Source organism: Ctenopharyngodon idella, chromosome 14 (genome assembly GCF_019924925.1).
Source record: "Ctenopharyngodon idella isolate HZGC_01 chromosome 14, HZGC01, whole genome shotgun sequence".
Taxonomy (NCBI): Eukaryota; Metazoa; Chordata; class Actinopteri; order Cypriniformes; family Xenocyprididae; genus Ctenopharyngodon; species Ctenopharyngodon idella.
The window spans coordinates 9,724,929-9,747,493 of NC_067233.1; the positions used below are offsets into that span (position 1 = coordinate 9,724,929).

General features: G+C 36.2%; 1 protein-coding gene across 1 annotated transcript in view; it reads left to right on the forward strand.

Annotated features, from left to right (window-relative positions):
- Window positions 1–22,565, forward strand: part of arhgef6 (Rac/Cdc42 guanine nucleotide exchange factor (GEF) 6) — a 35,506-nt gene that overhangs the window by 1,124 nt on the left and 11,817 nt on the right. Inside the window, exons 2-12 of the mRNA XM_051860496.1 lie at window positions 983–1,066; window positions 6,909–6,993; window positions 11,326–11,447; window positions 13,512–13,716; window positions 13,836–13,906; window positions 13,996–14,090; window positions 14,224–14,319; window positions 14,560–14,682; window positions 18,045–18,183; window positions 18,275–18,334; window positions 22,213–22,359. Coding sequence (XP_051716456.1) covers window positions 983–1,066; window positions 6,909–6,993; window positions 11,326–11,447; window positions 13,512–13,716; window positions 13,836–13,906; window positions 13,996–14,090; window positions 14,224–14,319; window positions 14,560–14,682; window positions 18,045–18,183; window positions 18,275–18,334; window positions 22,213–22,359 — 1,227 coding nt within the window. The remainder of the gene's footprint in view (window positions 1–982; window positions 1,067–6,908; window positions 6,994–11,325; window positions 11,448–13,511; window positions 13,717–13,835; window positions 13,907–13,995; window positions 14,091–14,223; window positions 14,320–14,559; window positions 14,683–18,044; window positions 18,184–18,274; window positions 18,335–22,212; window positions 22,360–22,565) is intronic.

The window sequence follows — 22,565 nt, forward strand, 5'->3', positions numbered from 1 at the left end:
GAATTGTTCTTTGGAGTCGGATCTTTTTAATGAATTGAATTAGCCTGTTCGCGAAACTGGACTGAGCGATTCGTGCAAAAAAAAAAAAAAAAAAAAACTTTTCAGCTAAGAGATGTAGATTAATTTTAGTGTAATTTAATGTTAATGCAAATTACATTTAAGTTTAAATTACTTTGTTTTTACGAGCTGAATCATTGCTGCCACCATATGAAATTACAATACAAAATGTATTTGGAAAAATGTAATAAACAACAATATGCACCGATGGCCTTATTTGTAGACCTATATTTCATTTAGCCTATATGAGTCTAGTTTCACAGACAGGGTTTAGATTAAGCCAGGATTAGGCCTTAGTATAATTATGACATTTAAGAAGCGTTTATAAACGTGCCTTAGAAAAAAAAAAAAATTACTGGTGTGCATCTTGAGACAAAACAATGATATATTTTAAGATATGTCAGTGCAAGTTGCTTTCAGTTAAAATGGCTCAAACATGCATTTTAGTCTGGGACTATTAAACCATGTCTGTGAAACCGGGGGACAATATGCTACGCAAATCAATGCGCAAAAGAATTTGAGCCGGTTCTTTGAAACGAACTGTTCGAAAGAATCGATTCGCATAATGATTCAGATTTGCCATCACTAGTAAAGCGGTCCAAGTAGAATCTTGCTGAGCAAACATCGTCACTTCCTCCAAAATATCTTTTCCTGGTGCAAGAGGGCCCGATGAGATCTACCATAGATACGGGCTATGTGTATGTGTATGTGTGTGTGTAACAGCACGAAGCTCACGCAAAGAAATAGTAACTAACGCCAAAGAAATTTAGCATGCGATACTGGACAGCAGTGGCTGGGTACAATGTGGCTCATAGGCTAGGCTGACAAAAACGAGATCTTGTTGATCTCAGGTGGTTCTTTGCTTTGCAGTGTGGTCGAAGCAAAGTTTAGATTATTTACATCCTCATTCTTTCATTGGTTATAGTATTCAACTGAACCCAGGTGCGAAGCGGCCTGCATTGCAAACATTCGGGAGTTTTTAAAAGGATGTCAGTCTCTAAAGGTTGAGGTAAGATCATTTTTTCTCCAAAATTTCTGTACTTGATTGTGTTTGTATCACCCGAATGCCTTTGAGAAATACAGCTGAGTGTGTATAATATACGACCTGTAGACTGAGGATATCGTTCTTTTCGGTAACCTAGTTCACAAACAAAATCAGTTCTGTAGTGTATGTGCATGAAAATACATTTCAGATTAAAGAAATGCCTATAAGAATTGTTTTTATGAAGAAATGATTTGCTTAACAGACTTAATAATTTATATTAAATACATTTAATAATTTATATTGCTATCTATGTAGAGTACTTCTCTCTTCTGCCCATTTAATTTAGTTTAGCTCTCCCTGAGGACAGAAAAATAAATAGCAGGGTTTTGTTTTGGTTTTGCACATGTGATCTTAAAATATGCCAGTAAACAAGATTGCTCATAATACTAGCTTTTTTGCATGTGCATTTCATTTATTATGGTTATTATGGTCCTGAGCTGCAGCAACATTACAGGCCTGTCAGGAAGATGGTCAGGAATTATGCCACAGTAAACAATATCACAGTAAACATTGTCAATCTGCAATGTCTATTATTGACACAAACACATAGCCAGACTTTGATGCCACACCCTCTGCATTGACGGTGTTCCTGTAGGTACACATAAAACTATGACCAAAATGAGGTTATGGACTAATAAACTTTGCACATGAGGTGCACATGACTCATTATTGCCAGGTTACTTGTTTATATGTAAAGTTTAGTTTTGACTTTGTTAAAGTACCCTTGCAGTCAGTAATACTATCCCTTAAAACTCATCTTTGATAATCAAAATGACATATTTTAATGACATATTTGAACATTTCTTCATGCCTTAACCCTTTAACTGATTTCTCAACCGTACAGTAGACCTTACTTTGGGTGTGAAAAAAAAATCAGTCAAAAGAAGGAGATGAGACAAAAAAGTTTTTAGGTGACAGCATCAGTTTGCACACTTCAGTCGGTCACACGAAAGAATAAAGTTGCTGATCGGTCATCAAATAATAGGGAATCAAACCACAACGTTGTGGTTAATAGGGTAGAGTCTAAACAATAGAAATATGGCAAAAAATGAGAAATACAAAAACACCTGTTTGCCATAATTTTCCAAAACTATTCGTGACCGTACGGTTGATATGTCTGTAAAGGGTGAAAATAGCCAGATGGTAGGAACTGAAGTGTGACAATAGGGTCTTCTAAGAGTGGATTATGAGGATGTCCATGGGGATATTTTATTTTTTTCCTCAAGCAGACATAGTAAAAAAAACTAATGGAATTTCAGAAATGTTACTCACACATACATTTATGCAGTATTTTATTTTGTGTATAGTAGAAAGGAACTGATTAGGTAATTGAAAAGTGAGTGTTACATACATACAAAGACACTTTACTGTCCCATGAGGTCTTGGAAGAGGACTTGTAAATTGCATGGAAGCAACATACTTTACATTGCAATGCCAAAATGGCAGATATAGCATGTCTGGATTGCATTCATATAGAACATATACTTTTTTTATATTAGTGGCAAACTAAATTCTTCTTCAAATGTAGTACTTTGACAGTAATTTTGCAAGTTGTAAGAGAAAACTGATGAAGAAGAAGACGGCAATAGTGTCCATTTTGCAAATATTGGTAATTCATTTCACAATGTGTGAAATCAAGCAAGTGTAGCTAGCATTTGCATTCACACTCCTATATATGGTGTGATTTAGGTCTAAAGCCTGTTTCACATCGCAAGCTTCAGCAGAGCATAAGAGAGTGCTTATAAAGTAACACATGTATAAAAGCACTCTGAAATAGTTGGTTGTACCGGTCAACCAAACCAAAAAATTTAAAAAACAATGGTTTGAACATTCAGGAGCTCAAGTGAAATGACTAAAATAAGAATTTATGGACGATAAATAGACTTAGATATTTTACAAAACTTGCAGGTTTCCTGTTGTGAAAAATGTTCCTGTTGTGTAAAATGCTTTAAATTGCCATATTACCTGAATTTACTGAAATTTGCTGAATTTATTGAAACGGTTATGAATTAAATTCACTGAAAATGGCCTGGATATTATATTGACCACCACAGTAAAATATGTAATGTATTATTTCTAAACACCCCTTTTTTTTTTTTTTTTTTAGAGAAAAAAAATTTAATTTCATGTGGACTCTGATAATTATGGAAGGTATCTAAGATGTACTAACACTGTTACATGTATATTTATTATTCAGAAAAGCCCATAAAATAGTACCGTAAATGTAAAGTAAGATTTACCATAAACTGACATCTCAACCGTACGGTAGAGTTTTATATCTTTTAGATAAAAACATAAATTTTGACAAAAAACTGCTTGAGGTCATTTTTATATGTCCAATAATAAGAATTTTAAGAAAAATAATTTTTTCATTGACTCCATCTAGGGGTGAAATTTCCTCTGTAGAAAAACAAAGCCAAAATATCCAAGTAACGGTCTTTGCCGATTGCGTCGTTTGGAGTAGTGATCCTGAGGTGGAGCCGCTGTCAATCATGATGTTACACTGTTTTTATAGCAACAAATAACTAACTAAAACCATACTTACTGGGAAAACAACCACTTGAACATCTGCGTGATAAGAACTACCTAAAATAACAGAAACCATCTTTGGAAAATAATTATTTGAAGTGTAATTGGATTTTTTTAGTTTGGCTTGTGCCCCATTCAATTACATGGAGATTGTGGCGTTTATGACCTATACTGCAGGCAGCCACTAGGGGGCGATCGAAATGCTTTGGCTTCACAAAGGAACACGCCACTATTTTTTAAAAATATACTATACTCTCATTCCGGCATAATAATCAAGGAACTTTGCTGCCATACCATGGGTGCAGCAGGCGCAATGATATTACGCAGTGCCTGAAAATAGTCCCCAGCTAGGTAACTTCCAACGTGAACGGCACTAAGTTTGTGTATACCTATATCTTCTGAATCGTCTCTCACAAATGTCTCCATGGTTGCAAGGCACGCTTCCCTGTGCAAGCAGGTAGTCACGTTGGTTATGTTGATGGAAGTTAGCCTATTTTCAGGCGCTGCGTAATATCATAATATCAAATATCGAAACTCTTTGGTCATTTTTGAGCGAGATGCTAATGGTCTAATCAGATTCAATGATCTATGCTAAGCTGCTGCTAAAAGTGCAACCGTGTTCCCATTCACCATTTCAGAGTCAGACAGCTGCCTTCTGAAAATCAGCTTCCTTAGAAATGCTTTGAACATCATAGAAAGTCAGTGGAGAAAAGCCCCGCACGTTGACTGGATTGGTTACATTTTTGTGACGGTAGGAAACAGGGTGGTTTCAAATCGTGTTTTTTGAGACTGGAGTTTTAAGGAGAAAATACTCAGCAATGCTGTTGACTTATGGATTTGCACAATATTTGTCTTAAAGCATATTAAAACACCACAAAGACATAAAAACAACATTAAAAACTTGATTTTCACGACAGGGGGTCTAGAGTTGTAAAAAGTAAGCTTGTGGTCTTGTTCATTTTTACTGAAATAGCTTCACTATGATTATTTATAAGAATGTAAATAGAACATAGCTTGTCTCTGAACTATCCAAAGTTTAATGCGAGCAAATAAGATACACACATTTAAATTTAAACAAACTTTTTTTTTGCACGATATTTACTGAGTTTAAAAACAGAAAATGTGGGCAATGCATGGGCAAGCAATGCTCTCTGCAAATTTCGGGACCTACAACAGGCAGAGTGAACACTATTAACCGGCTCAATGAGCGCCCAATGCTCATTATCTCAAAATCTCCAAATATCTGCTAATGAATTAACAATATCTATCAAAGTCTGCTAAAGACAATTGAATCATCTCAACTTGAATCTATAAAAGTGTGATGCTGTGATTTTTGGCTAAACTAAGTCTCTCTCAGCAGCACATAAGATTGCTTTTCCCCCCATAATTTGTGGTGATGTTGTAAAGCAGCAGTATGAAGCTGGAGAACGAGGGCTGAGGGCGAGAGTAGCTGGGAATGGGGCATTAATACCGGTTAAAATGGAAAAAAGGTGATAGAAATATGTTTATCGGAATTAAAGGATTAAGTCACTTTCAAATGAAAATTATCCCAAGCTTTACTTGACCTCAAGGCATCCTAGGTGTATATGACTTTCTTCTTTCTGATGAAGACAATCGGTGATATTTTAATAAATATCTTGACACATCCAAGCTTTATAATAGTTGTGAACAGGGGTCAAAAGTATGAGCTGAAGAAAATGCTTCCACCCACATCTATCCATCATAAACGTGTACTCCACACGGCTCCGGGGGGTTAATAAAAAGCCTTCTGAAGCGAAGCGATGTGTTTGTGTTAAAAAAAAAACAACATATTTCACAAGTTATGAAGTAAAATATCTAGCTTCCGCCATACCGCCTTCCGTATTGGCGTCACCTCAGTTACACTTTTTCCGTAAGTTGAATGGGGAAAGGCGTAGGATGTAGCATAAGCTTTTTGAACTGCAAGAGTTTTACACTTTCTTCATACGTTGAATACGGAACTAATCCTTTAATATTCTAGTAGTTGCTTTCTCAGTTATGCTGTTGTTGTATTTTTGCAGTATGAATTTGATGAGATAAAAAGAATGCACATTTTTTTCTTATACTGACTTGTTCTTTCATCGAGAACTGCATGCAAAAATAAAAACTCAGTGGCAGTGTAGTCCGATTCATTAACAGATGATTCGTTTGAACAACTTTTAATGATTCACTTTCACTCAGGAACTGACCCTTCTTCAAGCCCTGATGTCACTTGTATATGTGGCCTGATTTATCAAATTTTTCATAGGTCTACAGTTACTTTGGAGATGATCACAAGGACTATTTATTTTTCATTACTTATTAATCACGTTTTCATGAAAATATGTATATTTTGATAATGTGATGTATATTGTTATCCTGTTTGCTTATCGTCATATCTGTTTTGAAGAAAGCTCCAGTTTCATGCTCTTGCAAAGGCCGAATGGGCATATAGTTGATGCAAGTCATGTGACTGGACAAACAAGCCAGACGCATAACTTTCACTTCTCCATTTAAAGGAGCTGAAAACGAGAAGTATCTTTAGTTTGATAAGAGCCATTTTAAATTATTGATGAGAGAGAAATGCAAACTACAGCTGACAAATGTTCTAAAGCAAATGGTAAAGTACACTCTATAAACTGAACTGACTGCTGAAGTTGCTGTTCGTCTTGTTGCAAATACCAGGACAGGCACTTCTTGCATTGCTGTGTAAACGCTATTATGTTTTATTTAACATGTGAAACCATACCCTTAGCAAGAAAGAGGATATCTGTCTGTACCCAGTGACTGGCGGGGCTTCTAGACCGAACACCAAACTAGCATCTACATCTAAAAAATGTGGGTCACACTAAAGATGTTTTCCATAACCATTGAAATTGGTGTAGCGATACATTGATATGGTTTGATGCATCAATCAAATGACTAACAATAAGATGCATTGATGCAATGTGTAACAAATTTATATATAACTGGTTGTGTTGTGTAAAATAGGCACATAATATACTGTATCGCAATATATCAATCGCAGTCCCCTGAATCTAATCAAATCGCTATCGTATCATATCATAGCGTGTTTTGAGGTATCGGCAAATATCATATCGCTGGCTAAGAGAATCAATGTCAGATCGTATCCTGATGAAACGTCCAATGTACACCCCTAGTTATTTCTGTGTAGATAAAACCCGATTCTCCTCTGATTTCTGACCTACTTCTGCAGCTTCTACTTCTGGCGCTGTCATTGGATGGTTTTTCTTGTCTTTAACTTGTGTCTTTCTCTTAGGGCTTTGATCCAGAGAGCTTATATACTGGGGAGAACTTCAACAAGGTTCTGTCAACGCTCTCAGCAATAAACATCGCCACTCAAGGTAATTCATAATGTTATGGACGTGTGTTCGTTTGATATTCTGTGTCTTTTCTCTTCTTGAGTTCTGTAGGCATCAGCTTTGTCTTCTCATTGGTGAGTTTCTTCTTCCTCCTTAAATGATAGTTGTGTTAACACTTATGAGGGTTTTGCGAGGCAGAGCAGACAGTTGGAATTGTGTGCAAGCCTTGTGTTAAAGACATTTTTAGAAAATTAGCTCCTGCTGGTCACTTATAAACTACCAAGAATGTCTCTGTTTACAAACAGGATCGCAGGCACCCTGTAATAATCATGTTATGTTGCTAGTGGAAATGAGCCATATCTTTCCTGTTGTATGTTCCCTTAGGACCTGTTGCAACAACTGTCTTCCTTCATCCCACTAGCATCAGCAGCTTTTTTTTGGGGGGGGGGGGGGCGGGGGGGGGGGGGGGGGGTTAAAGTAGATATAATGATTTGATTCTAAAGAGGTTCAGTGAAAATATTTTAAATCCATCATCAGTTCAAGTTCATTCTAGCGATAGATATCACATCACATGCCCCTGCAAGTTTATCTTTGTGAAATGCACAGTACGCCATGTAAATCAGTTGAAGAGAGCAGTAAACATGAGATACAAATCACATTTTTCTCCGGATGAGGATGACTGACCTCATGTATTTGCTCTGTGAATGTCAAGAGGTGATTTGTCTGGGGTTGTGCCCGCATTTGTGTCTTTTCAGCTGCAGCTGCTCTTAACTACTGGAGTCAACAGACAGTTGCTTATGGTAAGGCCTGTCTGGGCGGCTGACTGTATCTGCATAAGCATGCGGAATTCATGAGGCGTAGTTATTCTCAGTTTTTGCTTCCTCGTCATATGTTTCTCGCTGTTCCCTTTGGCTGTTGCCTTTATAGGAGAGTGTGTGCACCTTGTAATTGTGCAAGTGTTCCTCAAGTCCTACAGGACTGCTTCACAGAAGTTTTACAGACAGGCTCTTTAAAGGCATAGTTTACCCCCAAAAAAAAAAAAAAAAAAAAAAAAAAATATATATATATATATATATATTGAAAGAGAGAGAGAGAGATATTATACCATTATAAATATCTTTACATTCATATTTGATAAGTTTTTGCATCTGTACTGAATAAAGGTATTAATTTCTTTAAAAAAAAAAAAAGTTCTTAAAGGATTAGTTCAATTCAGAATTAAAATTTCCTGATAATTTACTCACCCCCATGTGATCCAAGATGTTTATGTCTTTCTTTCTTCACTCGAAAAGAAATTAAGGTTTTTGAGGGAAAACATTCCAGGATTTTTCTCCATATTGTGTACTTCAACAGTTACCAACAGGTTGAAGGTCCAAATTGCCGTGTCAGTGCAGCTTCAAAGGGCTCTACACGATCCCAGACGAGGAATAAGGGTCTTATCTAGTGAAACAATTGGTCGTTTTCTAAAAAAAAAAATTACATTTATATACTTTTTAACCACAAATGCTCGTCTTGCACTAGCTCTGTGATGCGCCACGCATTACGTAATCACGTTGGAAATGTCACTGGTGACATGGGCGATCCAGTGTACAGATCCAGTGTCTACAAAGCGAACGTGCAAAGACTAAGTCAAACTCTTTTTACAAAAAAAGGTAAAACAACGATGTCGGACGATTTTGAAGTTGGAGGAAAAAATGAGACGGAGCTTTTCGCCCTACCGCGGTACTTCCGCCTACGTCACATGTAACCTTTCCAATGTGATTACGTAATGCGTGGCATATCGCAGAGCAGTGCAAGATGAGCATTTATGGTTAAAAAGTATATACAGTTTTATTTTTTTTTTAAAAATGACTTATCGTTTCACTAGATAAGACACTTATTCCTCGGCTGGGATCATGTAGAGCCCTTTGAAGCTGCACTGAAACTGCAAATTGGACCTTCAACCCGTTGTACCCCAGTGAAGTCCACTATATGGAGAAAAATCCTGGAATGTTTTCCTTAAAAAAAAAAAAAAACTTAATTTCTTTTTGACTGAAGAAAGAAAGACATAAACATCTTGGATCACATGGGAGTGAGTAAATTATCAGGGAATTTTAATTCTGAAGTGAAGTAATCCTTTAATGACCTCAATCTTTTGAATAGTAATATATATGCCAATGCCTACAAAAATTGAACAGACTACTAAAAAGTGCCATCCACATTAATGAGGCCAAATGCCATTGTTTCTCATGTTTGTGGCATGACCACCCCAATGCACATTCATTTTTATTTTATGGAAAAAGAGTGACCAGGATATTCTTCAAAAATTCACTTTTTCTATTACCCTAAAAGTCATTCATGTTTGGATCAATGCTACAGCGAATACGTTTCAAGAATTTTCATTAGACTAAAAATTTATCCAATGGCTTGTTTATCATTCCAAACAACACTCTTATTTATTAATAGAATATTAAAATGTAATCCTGTTTACACATGACCCAACTTTAAATATTTGCAAATAGCTTTGCAAACTCTATATTAAAGTAAGATTAAAGAGATGTGTTAGTTCTTAGGAATGACTCACTAATGAGGGCAGATTAAATGGGGGCAGATTGATTTGACTGGATTTGTGTTAAAATGATCTCTATGATGAAACAGCGAGGGTTTCACTCTGAAGTGTGCTAAAGGCATAGAGAAGATGTTCCCTGGCCTGGCTTTATCTGGATTCTCTGTTGTGTTGGCTGTGGAAAGCTTGGAGCAGGTTCACAAACACTGTTTGTACGCAGTGGGTGTTCGGAAAGAGCCTGCCGTGAAATCCAGCAGACGTGCTGAGCTTTTATTGTGTAGATGGAGCAAGCGAGAACAGCGACATGTGAGTCAGTGAAGAGTCCCAGAGGCCCCTGCAGGGCTGGAGATCTGTCAGGAACCAGAGTGCAGCAAACAGGGCACCTGACTGTTTGCTTCTGTCGCTGCATGCCTCCTCATCCCTAATCTTCCTCTGTTTATGAAAGACATATTGCTCATAGCAAATTAATACGTGCCAATCGTGGTCTGTAAACATTTGGCATGAAGATGCAGTGTTTGTTTTTTTTTGTTTTTGTTTTTTAAATGACTAAATACCATGTTTCAGACCTTGCGTTGGGTATACTGGAACACACATTATGTCTGTAGGTTTTGATTTGTCTTTGATAGTTGTCATCATACACTGGAGAGTATGTTTTTGTTTGTTGTGACCCATATGCAAGTGCATTGAGCTGTGGACTATTGGTGGTTTAACTTCGCAGAGATGACAGAATTATGAATGGTTGAGTGATTGCTCTGATAGGATGTTTAAAGATGACAGAGTGACCTGGTCTGACTTTGTACTACATTTAGAGGGTCTGACATGTCCTGGATGTAGTGCAAAAAAATGGTTTTAAAAAACATTAATAAATATTTTATATTTTTGTCAAATTGCCCAAGCTGGAAATATGCTAAAGGTTCTATCAGTTGCAATGAACTTTGCACAATTTTTGGCTAATGAAATTTTGGGCTGACCATCATGCTGTTTATAAGTTTAAACATACACTAGCTTTCAAAAGTCTCTTATGTCCATCAAGGCTGCATTTATTTGTGAAATATTATTACAATTTAAAGTAACTCCATTCTTCAATGTCACACTATGCTTAAGAAAAAAAAAGGGAAAAAAAAATTTCTCAGCACTGTCAATGTTGAAATCAACATTATCAACTATCAGTATCAAGTTGTGCTACCTAATATGTGGAAACGGAAACTTTTTTCAGGATTCTTTGATGAATAGAAAGTTAAAAAGAACAGCATTTATTTGAAATAGAAATCTTTTGTAACATTATAACTGTCTTAACTGACACTTTTGATTCATTTAATGCATCCTTGCTGAAAAAAGTATAAATTTCTTTAAAAAAAAAAAATCTTAATGACCCCAAACTTTTAAACAGTAGTGAATGTTTATGTTAGCTATGGTTAAATTTGGACACCTCATGACATAATATGATGTGACAATAAATCATACACCATAATATGGTGAGACACTAAATCATATGTCTTGAAGTCATTTGAATGTCACACTTTGTGAAAAATGAAAGATGGCAACATTTGCCAAAGCTACTTCATATTTTATGTGTGTCATTCACTCAAGTTCCAAGTGTTATAAGTGTAGCAGGCCATGCTGAACTGAAATGTAGAGTACACAGGTACAGAATCATTTAACTGTAGACTGTAAGCATGTCTCATCCATGTTTAGGACTTTCTGTATATCCGTATCAGTAGACCTATAATCCAGTGACCACCCACAGATGTACTGCTCTCTCTTCTCCATGTGAGAATTATTCCCTGTCTCTTTTAAAAACATTCTTTTTGTTTTCTCCCTGTATCCAGATTGTACCCCTAATAGATCATGTCCACAGTCCAGTGCCTCTCCTACTAGCCTGTCAGCCCCTTCACAAGCTGTTCCCAACTTGAAGTCCAGCAGGTCCTTACGGAGGCAGTCAAAAGCAGTGGTAAGTATATGAACAGTGCCATAAATGCTGATAACAGTCTTTTAGTCTTTTATAACAGCAAAAATATATTTTGTTTGTAATTAAAAAAGTATTTAAATTTTTTCAGTTAATGACATGAACATAACATAGATGACAGATTAATCTTTAAATTCATATCTAGTTTATTAGAGACTATTCAGATAGTGTTAAGAAAACTATAAGAAAATCTAGATTTGGGTGAGCTTATTGGAGTCACTTCTACTATATTGCAAAGAAACATCAAATTATTAAGGAACAATAGTATGCAAATAACCCCAATAAGATGACCAATTACAGCGCATTCTGCATTATATTTGGGAAGTCATTTTAATGAGTTGTTTAGATTCACTGCTCTATTATAACAGTATTGTTCTAACCTCATAACACCGTAATAAACTAATAATATTTTTACCACCCGATACCTAAATAGTTTTATTTATAGAGCTGTCGGTCGCTTAAAAAATTAACTAATTAATCTCACAAGTTTCTGTAATTAATCAAAAATAATCACATGTAATCATTAACATATTTTCAGAGTGAATCTCTTAATTATTAGGAAAACAACCTAAAGACAGTATTTCAAATATTTGATATTTTGAATAATTCCAATTATATCCATTTGAATAAAGTTACAAATGTTATTCAGTGAAGAGCAGTGAGTGATTTTCTCTTTGTCTTTTGTTGTTTGATTAACATTAAAAACACAGAAAGCATCAGGTTTATTAGGCTGCTGTCACTTTAAGACATAATGCATGGATCCAGTATACTGATACTGTACACATGCATTTTATTTCTCTACTGTTTACGTTAACCGTTTATGTTAAGACATAACCGACTATGTTTATTTTAGTTTAGATTATTGATTTATAAAGCACAAAACAACAGATGTTGAAGCCAAAGTGCTGTACAAGAAAATATAAAACAGAATTAAAACAAATTATAAGACTAGACAAAAACAAAATAGGACAAATGAAAATTTACACCTTCAATTAAAGCATAAAGAATACAAATAGTTTACTAGGATACTCACCGTAGCATAATTGACATAATTTTATAAGAATTTGTCGGTTCAAGCGCAAATCATGAAACAGAGCTCAATTTAGTATTTGTGTGCTGTCTGGGCACACGCTTCAGATATTTGTGCACAGAAAACTTCAAACTGCAGCGGTTGAGTAATGATGCGAGTTCCCTTTCGCATATTTCACATGAACTAGCACAGCTAGTTGTCTGTCAGTCATGCAGTGCGAGAGAGCCGCTCTGCACTGCACAAACACTACCATGTGTTGCAGGTTTCGTGTAGTTTCAGTAACTTACAGCGACGGCGATATGAGCCGTGTGTCGTCTGAAGATTTTTAGATCCATGCTGTGTTTAAAATCACCCCTATACCCTCATTCACTATTCCCTACATTAGTCCACTACTAATATAGTCCACTTGAAGGAGTGAATGAAAACGAGTGAGTGAATTCGGACACCGAGTGCACCGGAAGGGATGTCGCTTTTACATAGTCTTGATCTCTGTCATGTAAACTAGCATGAATAAACCTTAATTAAACAATTTAATAATCAAGTAAAAATGAATTTATACCTGTATGATATTATGCTGTAACCACATTGGGAAGTGGATGGATGGATGATTCATCTGCTGGTGCCATCCTCTGGTCAGACACGGGAATTAATTCAGCCGTGGCGCAACTCTCACAGAGTGCATTATGGATGTTCTCTAGCCGTTGAGTGTACATTGGTTGTACACTTGTTATTGCAGTGCATTGTGGGAGTGCACTCGGTAACGTCCACTATGGTTTCGGACACCACTATAAATGGCTGTCTAATTTCATCTCATGAGCCCAATCTCGTGTCTCGTCTCGTGAGTTAAGTGTCTCGTCACACCCCTAATCACGATATATCAATATAACAATACTGTTAGACTCCTATAAGCGTGAGTATGTATAGTTTGTAAGCCAATAATAAAAATATTTTATTAATGAATAGTTGGTTCCCCAGTTGACTGCATACTGAAATTTTTCACCTGTTGCTGTTGTGTCCAGGAAATGTCGGAGAATGGAGGCGGTGGGCAGCTGGTGGTAAAGGCACGCTTCAATTTCAAGCAGAACAATGAGGACGAGCTGTCTTTCAGCAAGGGCGAGCTGATCCATGTCACACGCCAAGAGGAAGGTGGATGGTGGGAGGGAACCCTTAATGGCAAAACCGGCTGGTTCCCTAGCAACTATGTCCGAGAGGTCAAGCCATGTGGTGAGTGGGCAATCCAAGATATTGTCTTACATCTTAGCATTGTTAGAAATTTGTCCTAGCAAGCATAATTGAACAAAACACTGACATTCTTATTAAGGTTTCCCTCTATTTTTCCCCAGAGAAACCAATATCACCGAAATCTGTAAAAGGATTTGACGTTCCTCAGCTGACTAAAAATTATTACAATGTGGTGAGTTCTTTTAAAGGCATAAACAAATGCCAAGTGGACATGTAAATAAATTTTGAGTTCTTATTTGAATGTTTTGTTTGTTTTGTTAGGTGGTGCAAGATATCTTGGAGCATGAGAGAGAGTTTGTCAAAGAACTGCAGGCGGTACTTAACTGCTACCTGCGGCCTCTACAGACCAGCGACAAGTAAGAGGAAAACACAATCATCACCATGGCATCAGGGACCCTTTGATATCAAAGCCGATTGACATTTTAGGGAACTGGGTCAGTCAATGAAAACCCAAGCGCACAATGACTCTTCTGTCTGCTCTCCCTGCAGGCTCTCTAGTGTGGACTGCTCCAGTCTGAATGGGAATTTAGAGGACATCCTCACTTTCCATCAGGGACTGTGTCTTGCCTTAGAGGAGTGCTCCAAGTAAGAGCTGTATTTCAGTCTTTATAGAGCATATTGACAACTCAAATGATTCTCTGCTATCTATAGAAGTCATACTCTTGGATGATACAGCGCCATCTGGTGGTGGCTTTGTGTCTTGTATTTGTAATGTGTACACCTATGCTATACCATTTCAAAACCTAAGGGATTTGACATTGAATAAAAGTTAATGTGTGTAAGAAAGCAATTATCTGGGCTGATCTATGTATTTTTGCCTTGTAGGATGCCAGAGGGCCAGCAACGAATTGGCGGCTGTTACCTGAACCTGATGTGTCAGATCAGAACGGTGTACTTGTCCTACTGCTCCAACCATCCCTCTGCAGTGTGTGTGCTGACTGATCACAGGTCAGTGTCCACTCAGTGACTCATAGTTGTCATCAGTTTTTCTGTGTTTTTTTTAAAGATGTTAAAGGTTTATTTAACCCAGTGAAAATTTTGTCATTTACTCACCCTCATGTCGTTCCAAACCCCATAATACTTTCATTCATCTTTGAAACTGATATTTTTAATGAAACCTGAGATTTAATTCCCTTCCTTGAAAGTCCATTACACCAAAACTTTAAAGCTTCAAAAGTTACGTTGTAAAATAAACTCAAATTAAGCCATTAAGACAATGACTTACTGCCACCTACTGGTGGTTTTAGTTTAATATTTAAAGGGTTAGTTCACCCAAAAATGAAAATTGTCATTAATTACTCACCCTCATGTTGTTCTACACCCGTAAGACCTTCGTTCATCTTCAGAACACAAATTAAGATATTTTTGATGAAATCTGATGGCTCAGTATAGCCTCTATTGCCAGCAATGTCACTGAACCTCTCAAGATCCAGAAAGGAACTAAAGACACATTTAAAACAGTTCATGTGACCACAGTGGTTCAACCTTAATGTTATGAAGCGACGAGAATACTTTTTGTGTGCCAAAAAAACAAAATAATGACTTTTCAACAATATCTAGTGATGAGCGATTTCAAAACACTGCTTCGAAGCTTTACGAATTTTCGAATCAGTGGTTCGGATCACGTAAACGAAGCCTCGTTTATTGAAATCACGTGACTTTGGTGCTCCGAACCACTGATTTGAAGGTCTTACGGGTGTAGAACAACACGAGGGTGAGTAATAAATGACATTATTTTCATTATGAATACTTCGTTTTTTTACCATCATTGCAGTTTTTTCTATTGAACATTTTTTGTTTAAAACATTATTTATTTTAAAAAAGTATTTATAAAGGTAAAAAATGCACTGGAAAATCAATTTAAGGGGGCAAATATTATCCCTTAATAGAAAAGGTGTGACTGCAGTCTAAGGCCGGTTTCACACCGCACGCGTAAACAGAGCGTAAGCAGCGCAGAGGGGAACACGGTCGCATCACAGCAGAGCATGCTGTCCATCATAAAATCAAAGCACATGTCAGAGGAGAACACCAGAAAATGTGACAGAATGGACAATACTCTTCTGTATTTGCAGTACACAAGCCGCGGTTCAGCTGTGCGTGACAAACCCTACCAGTGTGAAAGCACAATGGGCGCGTGCTGCTCCCCCTTTGCATACGGACAGTTTCTGCGCTGCCTACGCACTGCTTGCGCATCCAATGTGAAACAGGCGTGAGTGGAAGAGAGGCCGTACGCAGAAAGATGTTAAATGCCTCGGGGTACGCCACTCTAAAAAGTTTGGGAACCACTGATTTAGAGGCAGTCATATCCAAATGTATTTTTCCCATGTGGTTTCACAGATTTTACAATATCCAAACTGGGTTTTGGAGCTTAGTTACATAAAAAAAAAAAAAAAAATTAAAAATTGAGGAGGACGTTTTAAGCTATGACGTTTGTAGGATGCTTTAATGTTACAAAGATTTTTTGTATGTCAAAAGATTAAAGAAAACCCCTTTAATTTATGCTTTTATTCCCATATAAACATCGATCAATCCAGATGAAGACTTCAAAGAGTGATTTCTGGGTGAAAAAATACAGAAAAAATGCCACAAAATATTTTATCTTCAGATTTTCATTTATTCGCATGTACATTTATTCATCTTAAGTGTGTAATAATTTTTATCTGATACTAATATAAATACTTCCTCCTATCCCAAATTAATGTGCCATTTATAGGTTGACTTCCCAAAAGTTGTAAAACTGTGGCATTTTGATGCTTACAAAATATTTCTCTGTTTGTTTGACACCAGTGGCTCAGAAATTACACTGCCTTTGTGTCAAGATATACAATACATTGTTTTCCAAAGTATAAAGATGAACCACCAGGTGTCACTACAAGGCTTTGATTCTCCAATGTCACATTGAGCTGAGTGACTAAACAAGCAAATCTCCCTTGTGTCTTTACATATAACACATCTACCCCATTTCCATTTCAAGGAGTTTTTTTTTTTTTTTTCTTTGGTTTGTACTTGTAAACTTCACAGGTATTCATAAATGTCTGAGCCACATTTTACACACTTCCTGTATGATGAACTACAATAAGGTTTCTGTCAGTTTTCTCCTTCCATCTCAGAATGCTCCACGACAGAAGGAGAGAGTGAAAAGCCATGCCTCATACACACAGGAAATAGCACAGGATATCTATAGCTGTGGTTATGCTGATGGAGGCAGAAGACACACTTTTGATTGTTTGCTCACTTGCATATCACTCTGCAGCATTGTTGCAGCATTTTCCATTGTTCGATCATGTACTCAAGGCATGTGTTCAGATGATTCATCTTTAGTCTAATTTTATTTTATCACAATTTAGAATCTTGTGATGTTTTCTCTTCACACCCATTCTGTCACCTTCCCCATAAAATTTGCAATTGTTATGTCTATATGAGAATGCATTGTTGACGTGATTGCAAATTGATTAAGCCTCATTTTTTTTACAGTTTACAGTAACATTACATTTTTTACATTTACAGTTCCATATATAAAACATAAAACATGTTTTAAATATAATTAAAACATGATATGCAAATTGAGTAAACCACATTTTCTTAAATTTAGTTTCTATTAAAAAAAAAAATATATATATATATATATATAATGCAAAACATACATTTTATAAGTGCGCCTAAAGTTGTAAAATTACATTTTAGAGTCCACCAAGGCTGCAAAAATCAAAAATATAGTAGTAATACAGTAATATGTGAAATATTACTATAGTTTATTTCTGTGATGCAAATCTGAATTTTTAGCATCATTACTCCAGTCTTCAGTGTCACATGATGCTTCAGAAATCATTCTAATATGCTGATTTGCTGCTCAAGAGACATTTTTTTGTTATCAGTGTTGAAAACGGTTGTGCTGCTTAATATTTTTGTGGAAACTATGATCATTTTTTTTTTCAGGATTTTTTTTTAATGGGAAGTTTAAAAATCAGCATTTATTTGCAATGGAAAACTTTTGTAATAGTATAAATAGTATAGTCTAATAGTATAATAGTCTTTGCGGTCTCTTTTTATCAATTTAATGCATCCTTGCTGAATAAAAATATTAATTTCTTTTAAAAAAATCTTACTGACCCTAAATGTTTGATCTGTAGTGTATATTTATATGTAATAAGTTGTGATGAGTTTTGAGACATTCTTAAAATTATAAATTATTAAAATAAATTGTGCAGTTATTCAAATAAAGGGGCAGACAAGGTTTTCGACATTGATGCCACAGAAAAGGCAAATAAATCAGTTTTAGATAATAAAAACACTGTTTTTTCCATGAACAGTGAGGAGCTGGAAAAGTTCATGGAGAGTCAGGGTGCCAGCCCTCCTGGTATTCTGACCCTGACCACCAGCCTGAGCAAACCCTTCATGAGGCTCGACAAGTATCTCTTCCTCCTGCAGGAACTTGAGCGACATGTGGAGGTAACGGCAAGCTGCTAAGCTCATGGATGGCTATGAGTATTTTCATAAGTTGTAAAATAATATTTATAGATTCTCTCTTTTTTTCTTGTAGGAAGCGCATCCAGATTACAGTGACATTCTCAAAGCAACAGCTGCTTTTAAAAATCTTGTGGTATGTCACAGTTTTGTCATATTTGCCATTTAATCTTAATGTTTGTGTGGCAACCAAAGCCATTTTGACTTTTGACTTCTCATGGTTTTGACCAATGTGAGCAGTTTCCTGTCATGGTGCAAAACATTTGAGTCTTTTCTCTCTAATTCCCTCTTACCCTCATGTCTAAACCACACAGCAGGTTCACTGCACTTTACAGGTTGGAAGAGATGTTGCTGTTACATGAAATGTAAAGGTTAAGGTTTACAAGAGTGTCTCTTTAAGATAAAAAAAGAAAGACTGAGGAAAGATGAGTCATTCCTTAGATATGGCCTTTCAGGTCAGACGTCTTGGCATAGAAAATTATAGTAGTAGGTGATTTCTTTACTCGTTGAGTTCTGTGGAACAGTTTCGTGTGTGTGTGTGTGTGTGTGTTTTTTTTTTTTTTTTCAGTTCCTTTTTGTTTTTTTTTTCTTACAGGTAAGGGAGAGTCCCATGTTCATAGTTTAGATCTTACTAGTGGAGGTGTCATGTTGATTTGGTCTTCCCCACTTTACCTATATTTTCTCAGTTACCTAATTGCTGATGAGATGATTTGCGTACTTTATTGTAAGTCGCTTTGATGATAAAGCATCAGTTAGGAACATGAACGTAATGTAACGCCTTAAAATGTGGAGAAGTGACCGCCTACTCCAAAATGACCATTTAAGATCATATATTTTCATGTTCCAAGTTATTGTGGAATAAAACATTTAGTTTTTGAATATACCTATACATTAGACACTAAAAATCATTTGGCATTAAACTTTGACATTTAAAAACATTGTAACCCACTATTTATCAATGTTTATTGCTTATCAGAGACTATTAACATCTAAACTAAAACAATATTTTATACATAGGGCTCTACGGTAACATCTTTCTTCACTTGTGCTCCTAATAAAAAAAAATTTAGGAGCACAGTCAAAAATTTAGGAGCACTTTCTGATCAATAACTGACATTAACTTTCCCATTACAGGGCGACATTTGCCCCTTTAAATTAATTTCCTGGGGCATTTGTACCATTATAAGAGCAATTTTACTAATCTTATTAAATGTACCCAATCAGACTGTTACTACCAATCAAAAGAAATCATCAAAAAATCCATCTTTGCACTGCAGAAGTGACACAGAAGCTCCATCTGAACTGGTATTATTTAGACACATTTACATAGACTGCGTAATGCAGCTTATGGGTAAATAATGTATGAATGTTTTTAAATATAATTTTTTGAATTTAGAAATAAGTTAAAAAAATCCTTAATCTTTAAAAGTTTAATATTTTAAGTAAAAACAATCTATGTAAAGTGTAAATATGAAAATGTAAATATGAAAATAAAACAACCAGTAGGTGGCGGTAAATCTTAATGTGCGAGTCATTCATTCAGTCGTTCAAAACGCAGATTCACTCAGGAATCACCGTTGCTTGGAGATGCGCAACAGTTCTGGTGTGGCTTTTTTTGAAACCATTTTCACGAAATCGAGCAAAAACAGACAGTATTGTGGCTAAAATTTTGTCACTTAATATCAGCTTGTTTATTGGACTTAGACGGTGTTACCAGTGTTCAGCAGCAACGCCGGTTACATCACTTGCCCACCGTGACCGCGGCACCGCCCCCACCGTCGTTTTGATTTTTTTTTTTTTAGTAAAAACAATCATTTAGTTTAGTTAGAAAATAGACACTACAGTCAAACTGAACGCGTCTGCTCAATTCAGTGAGCCAAACGAGAGTCAGCACAGATCAACAGCAGGAGTCAGATTTCGCCTCACTTCACCCATTTCGCCTCATTTTTCTGAATGACAAGACGTAATGGTTGACAAGCGAAATGTAAAATCGCATATTTAAGCGAGTTTGTCATTGTACTGTTTTGTTGTTGTGTTTTTCATTAAGAATAATAATGAACCCACCCACCATTCAAGCAATTGCCGCCTCCGAATTGCTGCTGCTTCAAAAGTGAAAGTAATATGCACACGGGCATTCATAATGGTGCCTGTGTTTTTTAAATCAATTTTTGGAGGCATTTTTGCACCAAGCCCCCGTTAATTTCCGACCTTGATTATGATAATCCAAATGTAGTATTTACAGTTAATTTGGCTGCAAAGAAACGGCATCATGAGACGGTCAGGTAAATGCGCGTGGCTGCATCACACCGGTTGCACCTTGTAAACAATCTCTGAAGTGCAGTCGGGAGCGCACGTCTTTTGCACTTACTCTGCTGACTGAAGCAAAGTCTTTGAATTAAGTCATGAAAAGCAGCCGATTGCAGTACGAAACATAACTGTTGTTCAGTTTAGATGCATATTGGGAGTTGTACTTTTTATTCCGATTGTAGATCTATTCATGAGAATTGATCGGGTCACTCGCACCAGTTCGCCTAAATATTTTTTCACAGTCGCACGCAGTTATTTTCAGGAGCAAATGCAAGTGAAATGGGCGCACTGTAGAGCGCTGTTACACTACTGTTCAAGTTTAGGGTCAGTAATTTAAAAATCTAAAAATAAAAAGAATTACTACTTGTACTCAGCAAGAATGCATTAAAGGGTTAGTTCACACAAAAATTAAAATTATGTCATCATTTACTCACCCTCATGTCGTTCCACACCTGTAAGACCTTCGTTCATCTTTGGAAATAAAACACAAATTAAGATATTTTTGATCAAATCTGATGGCTCAGTAAGGCCTGCATCGCCAGCAATAACACTCCCTTTTTCAATGCCCAGAAAGCTACTAAAAATATATTTAAAACTTTTTGTGCGCCAAAAATAACAAAATAGATTTTTTATTTCACAATAACTAGTGATGGGCGATTTCAAAACACTGCTTCATGAAGCTTCGAAGCTTTACGAATAATTTGTTTCAAATCAGTGGTTCAGAGCACCAAAATCCCATGATTTCAGTAAACGAGGCTTTGTTACGTCATAAGTGTTTTGAAACTTCAATAGTTCATGTGACTTTGGCAGTTTGATATGTGCTCTGAACGACTGATTCGAAACAAAAGATTCATTAAGCTTCGAAGCTTCATGAAGCAGTGTTTTGCAATTGCCCATCACTAGATACTGTGGAATAAAGTCGCTATTTTGTTATTTTGGCGCACAAAAAGTATTCTCGTCACTTTATAATATTAAAGTTGAACCACTGTAGTTACATGAACTATTTTAAATATGTTTTTAGTAGCTTTCTGGGCATTGAAAAAGGGAAATGTTTTTGCTGGCGATGCAGGCCTCACTGAGCCATCGGATTTTATCAAAAATATCTTAATTTGTGTTCTGAAGATGAATGAAGGTCTTACAGGTGTGGAACGACATGAGGGTGAGTAATTAATTACATAATTTTCATTTTTGGGTGAACTAATCCTTTAAATACATTACACTTTATAATGTTACAACTGTCAGCATTTATAATAAGAAATGTTTCTTGAGCACTAAATCAGTATATTAGAATGATTTGGGAAGGATCGTGCAACACTGAAGACTGTATTAAAATAAAAAAACGGTTATGAAATATAACGGTTATAAAATATTACTGATTTTCTATATTACTGTGTTCTTGTTCAGATAAATAAGAGACTTCTTACTGATCCCAAAGTTTTGAACAGTTGTCTGTGTGTATTCTGGATTCTATTCTCTCATTAATTTATTGAGACATTTTTCAGAGAATTATGAACATTATGTTAATGTTTTATACTTTAGTGTTATTTAATTGCAGGTGGTAACTAATTTTAGACTTGGTGTGAATCTTAATTCTTTACTATTACAAAATGCGTTTTTGAATCCGTTACATTTTCAGTATGTGTTTCTCTTTACTCGTACTGTGAAATGCAAAATGTTTCACTGACTTGATCTGTTTGTATATTCCAGATTCAGTGTCAAGATCTGCGAAAAAGAAAAAACCTAGAGTTGCAGATCTTGTCGGAGCCAGTGCGGGGCTGGGAGGGTGACAGCATGAAGTCACTGGGACAGGTGGTCTACATGTCACAGGTCCACATGCAGAGCAGCTCAAATGAGGTGAGGAAGAGGGTGAGAACTAGGAAGTAACAGTCTGGCATCGAAACCTGTTGCTTTCACAGCAGTGTGGTTTATATCACTCTTTATTTTGTGCAAAGTGCACGTTAGTTGTTTTTGTCATTTTAGCACAATGTCAAAATAAACTATGAAGTGGCTGGAGTGATTGTTTTATCAAGATTAATTGAGATGTTCTGCAAAACAAGGCT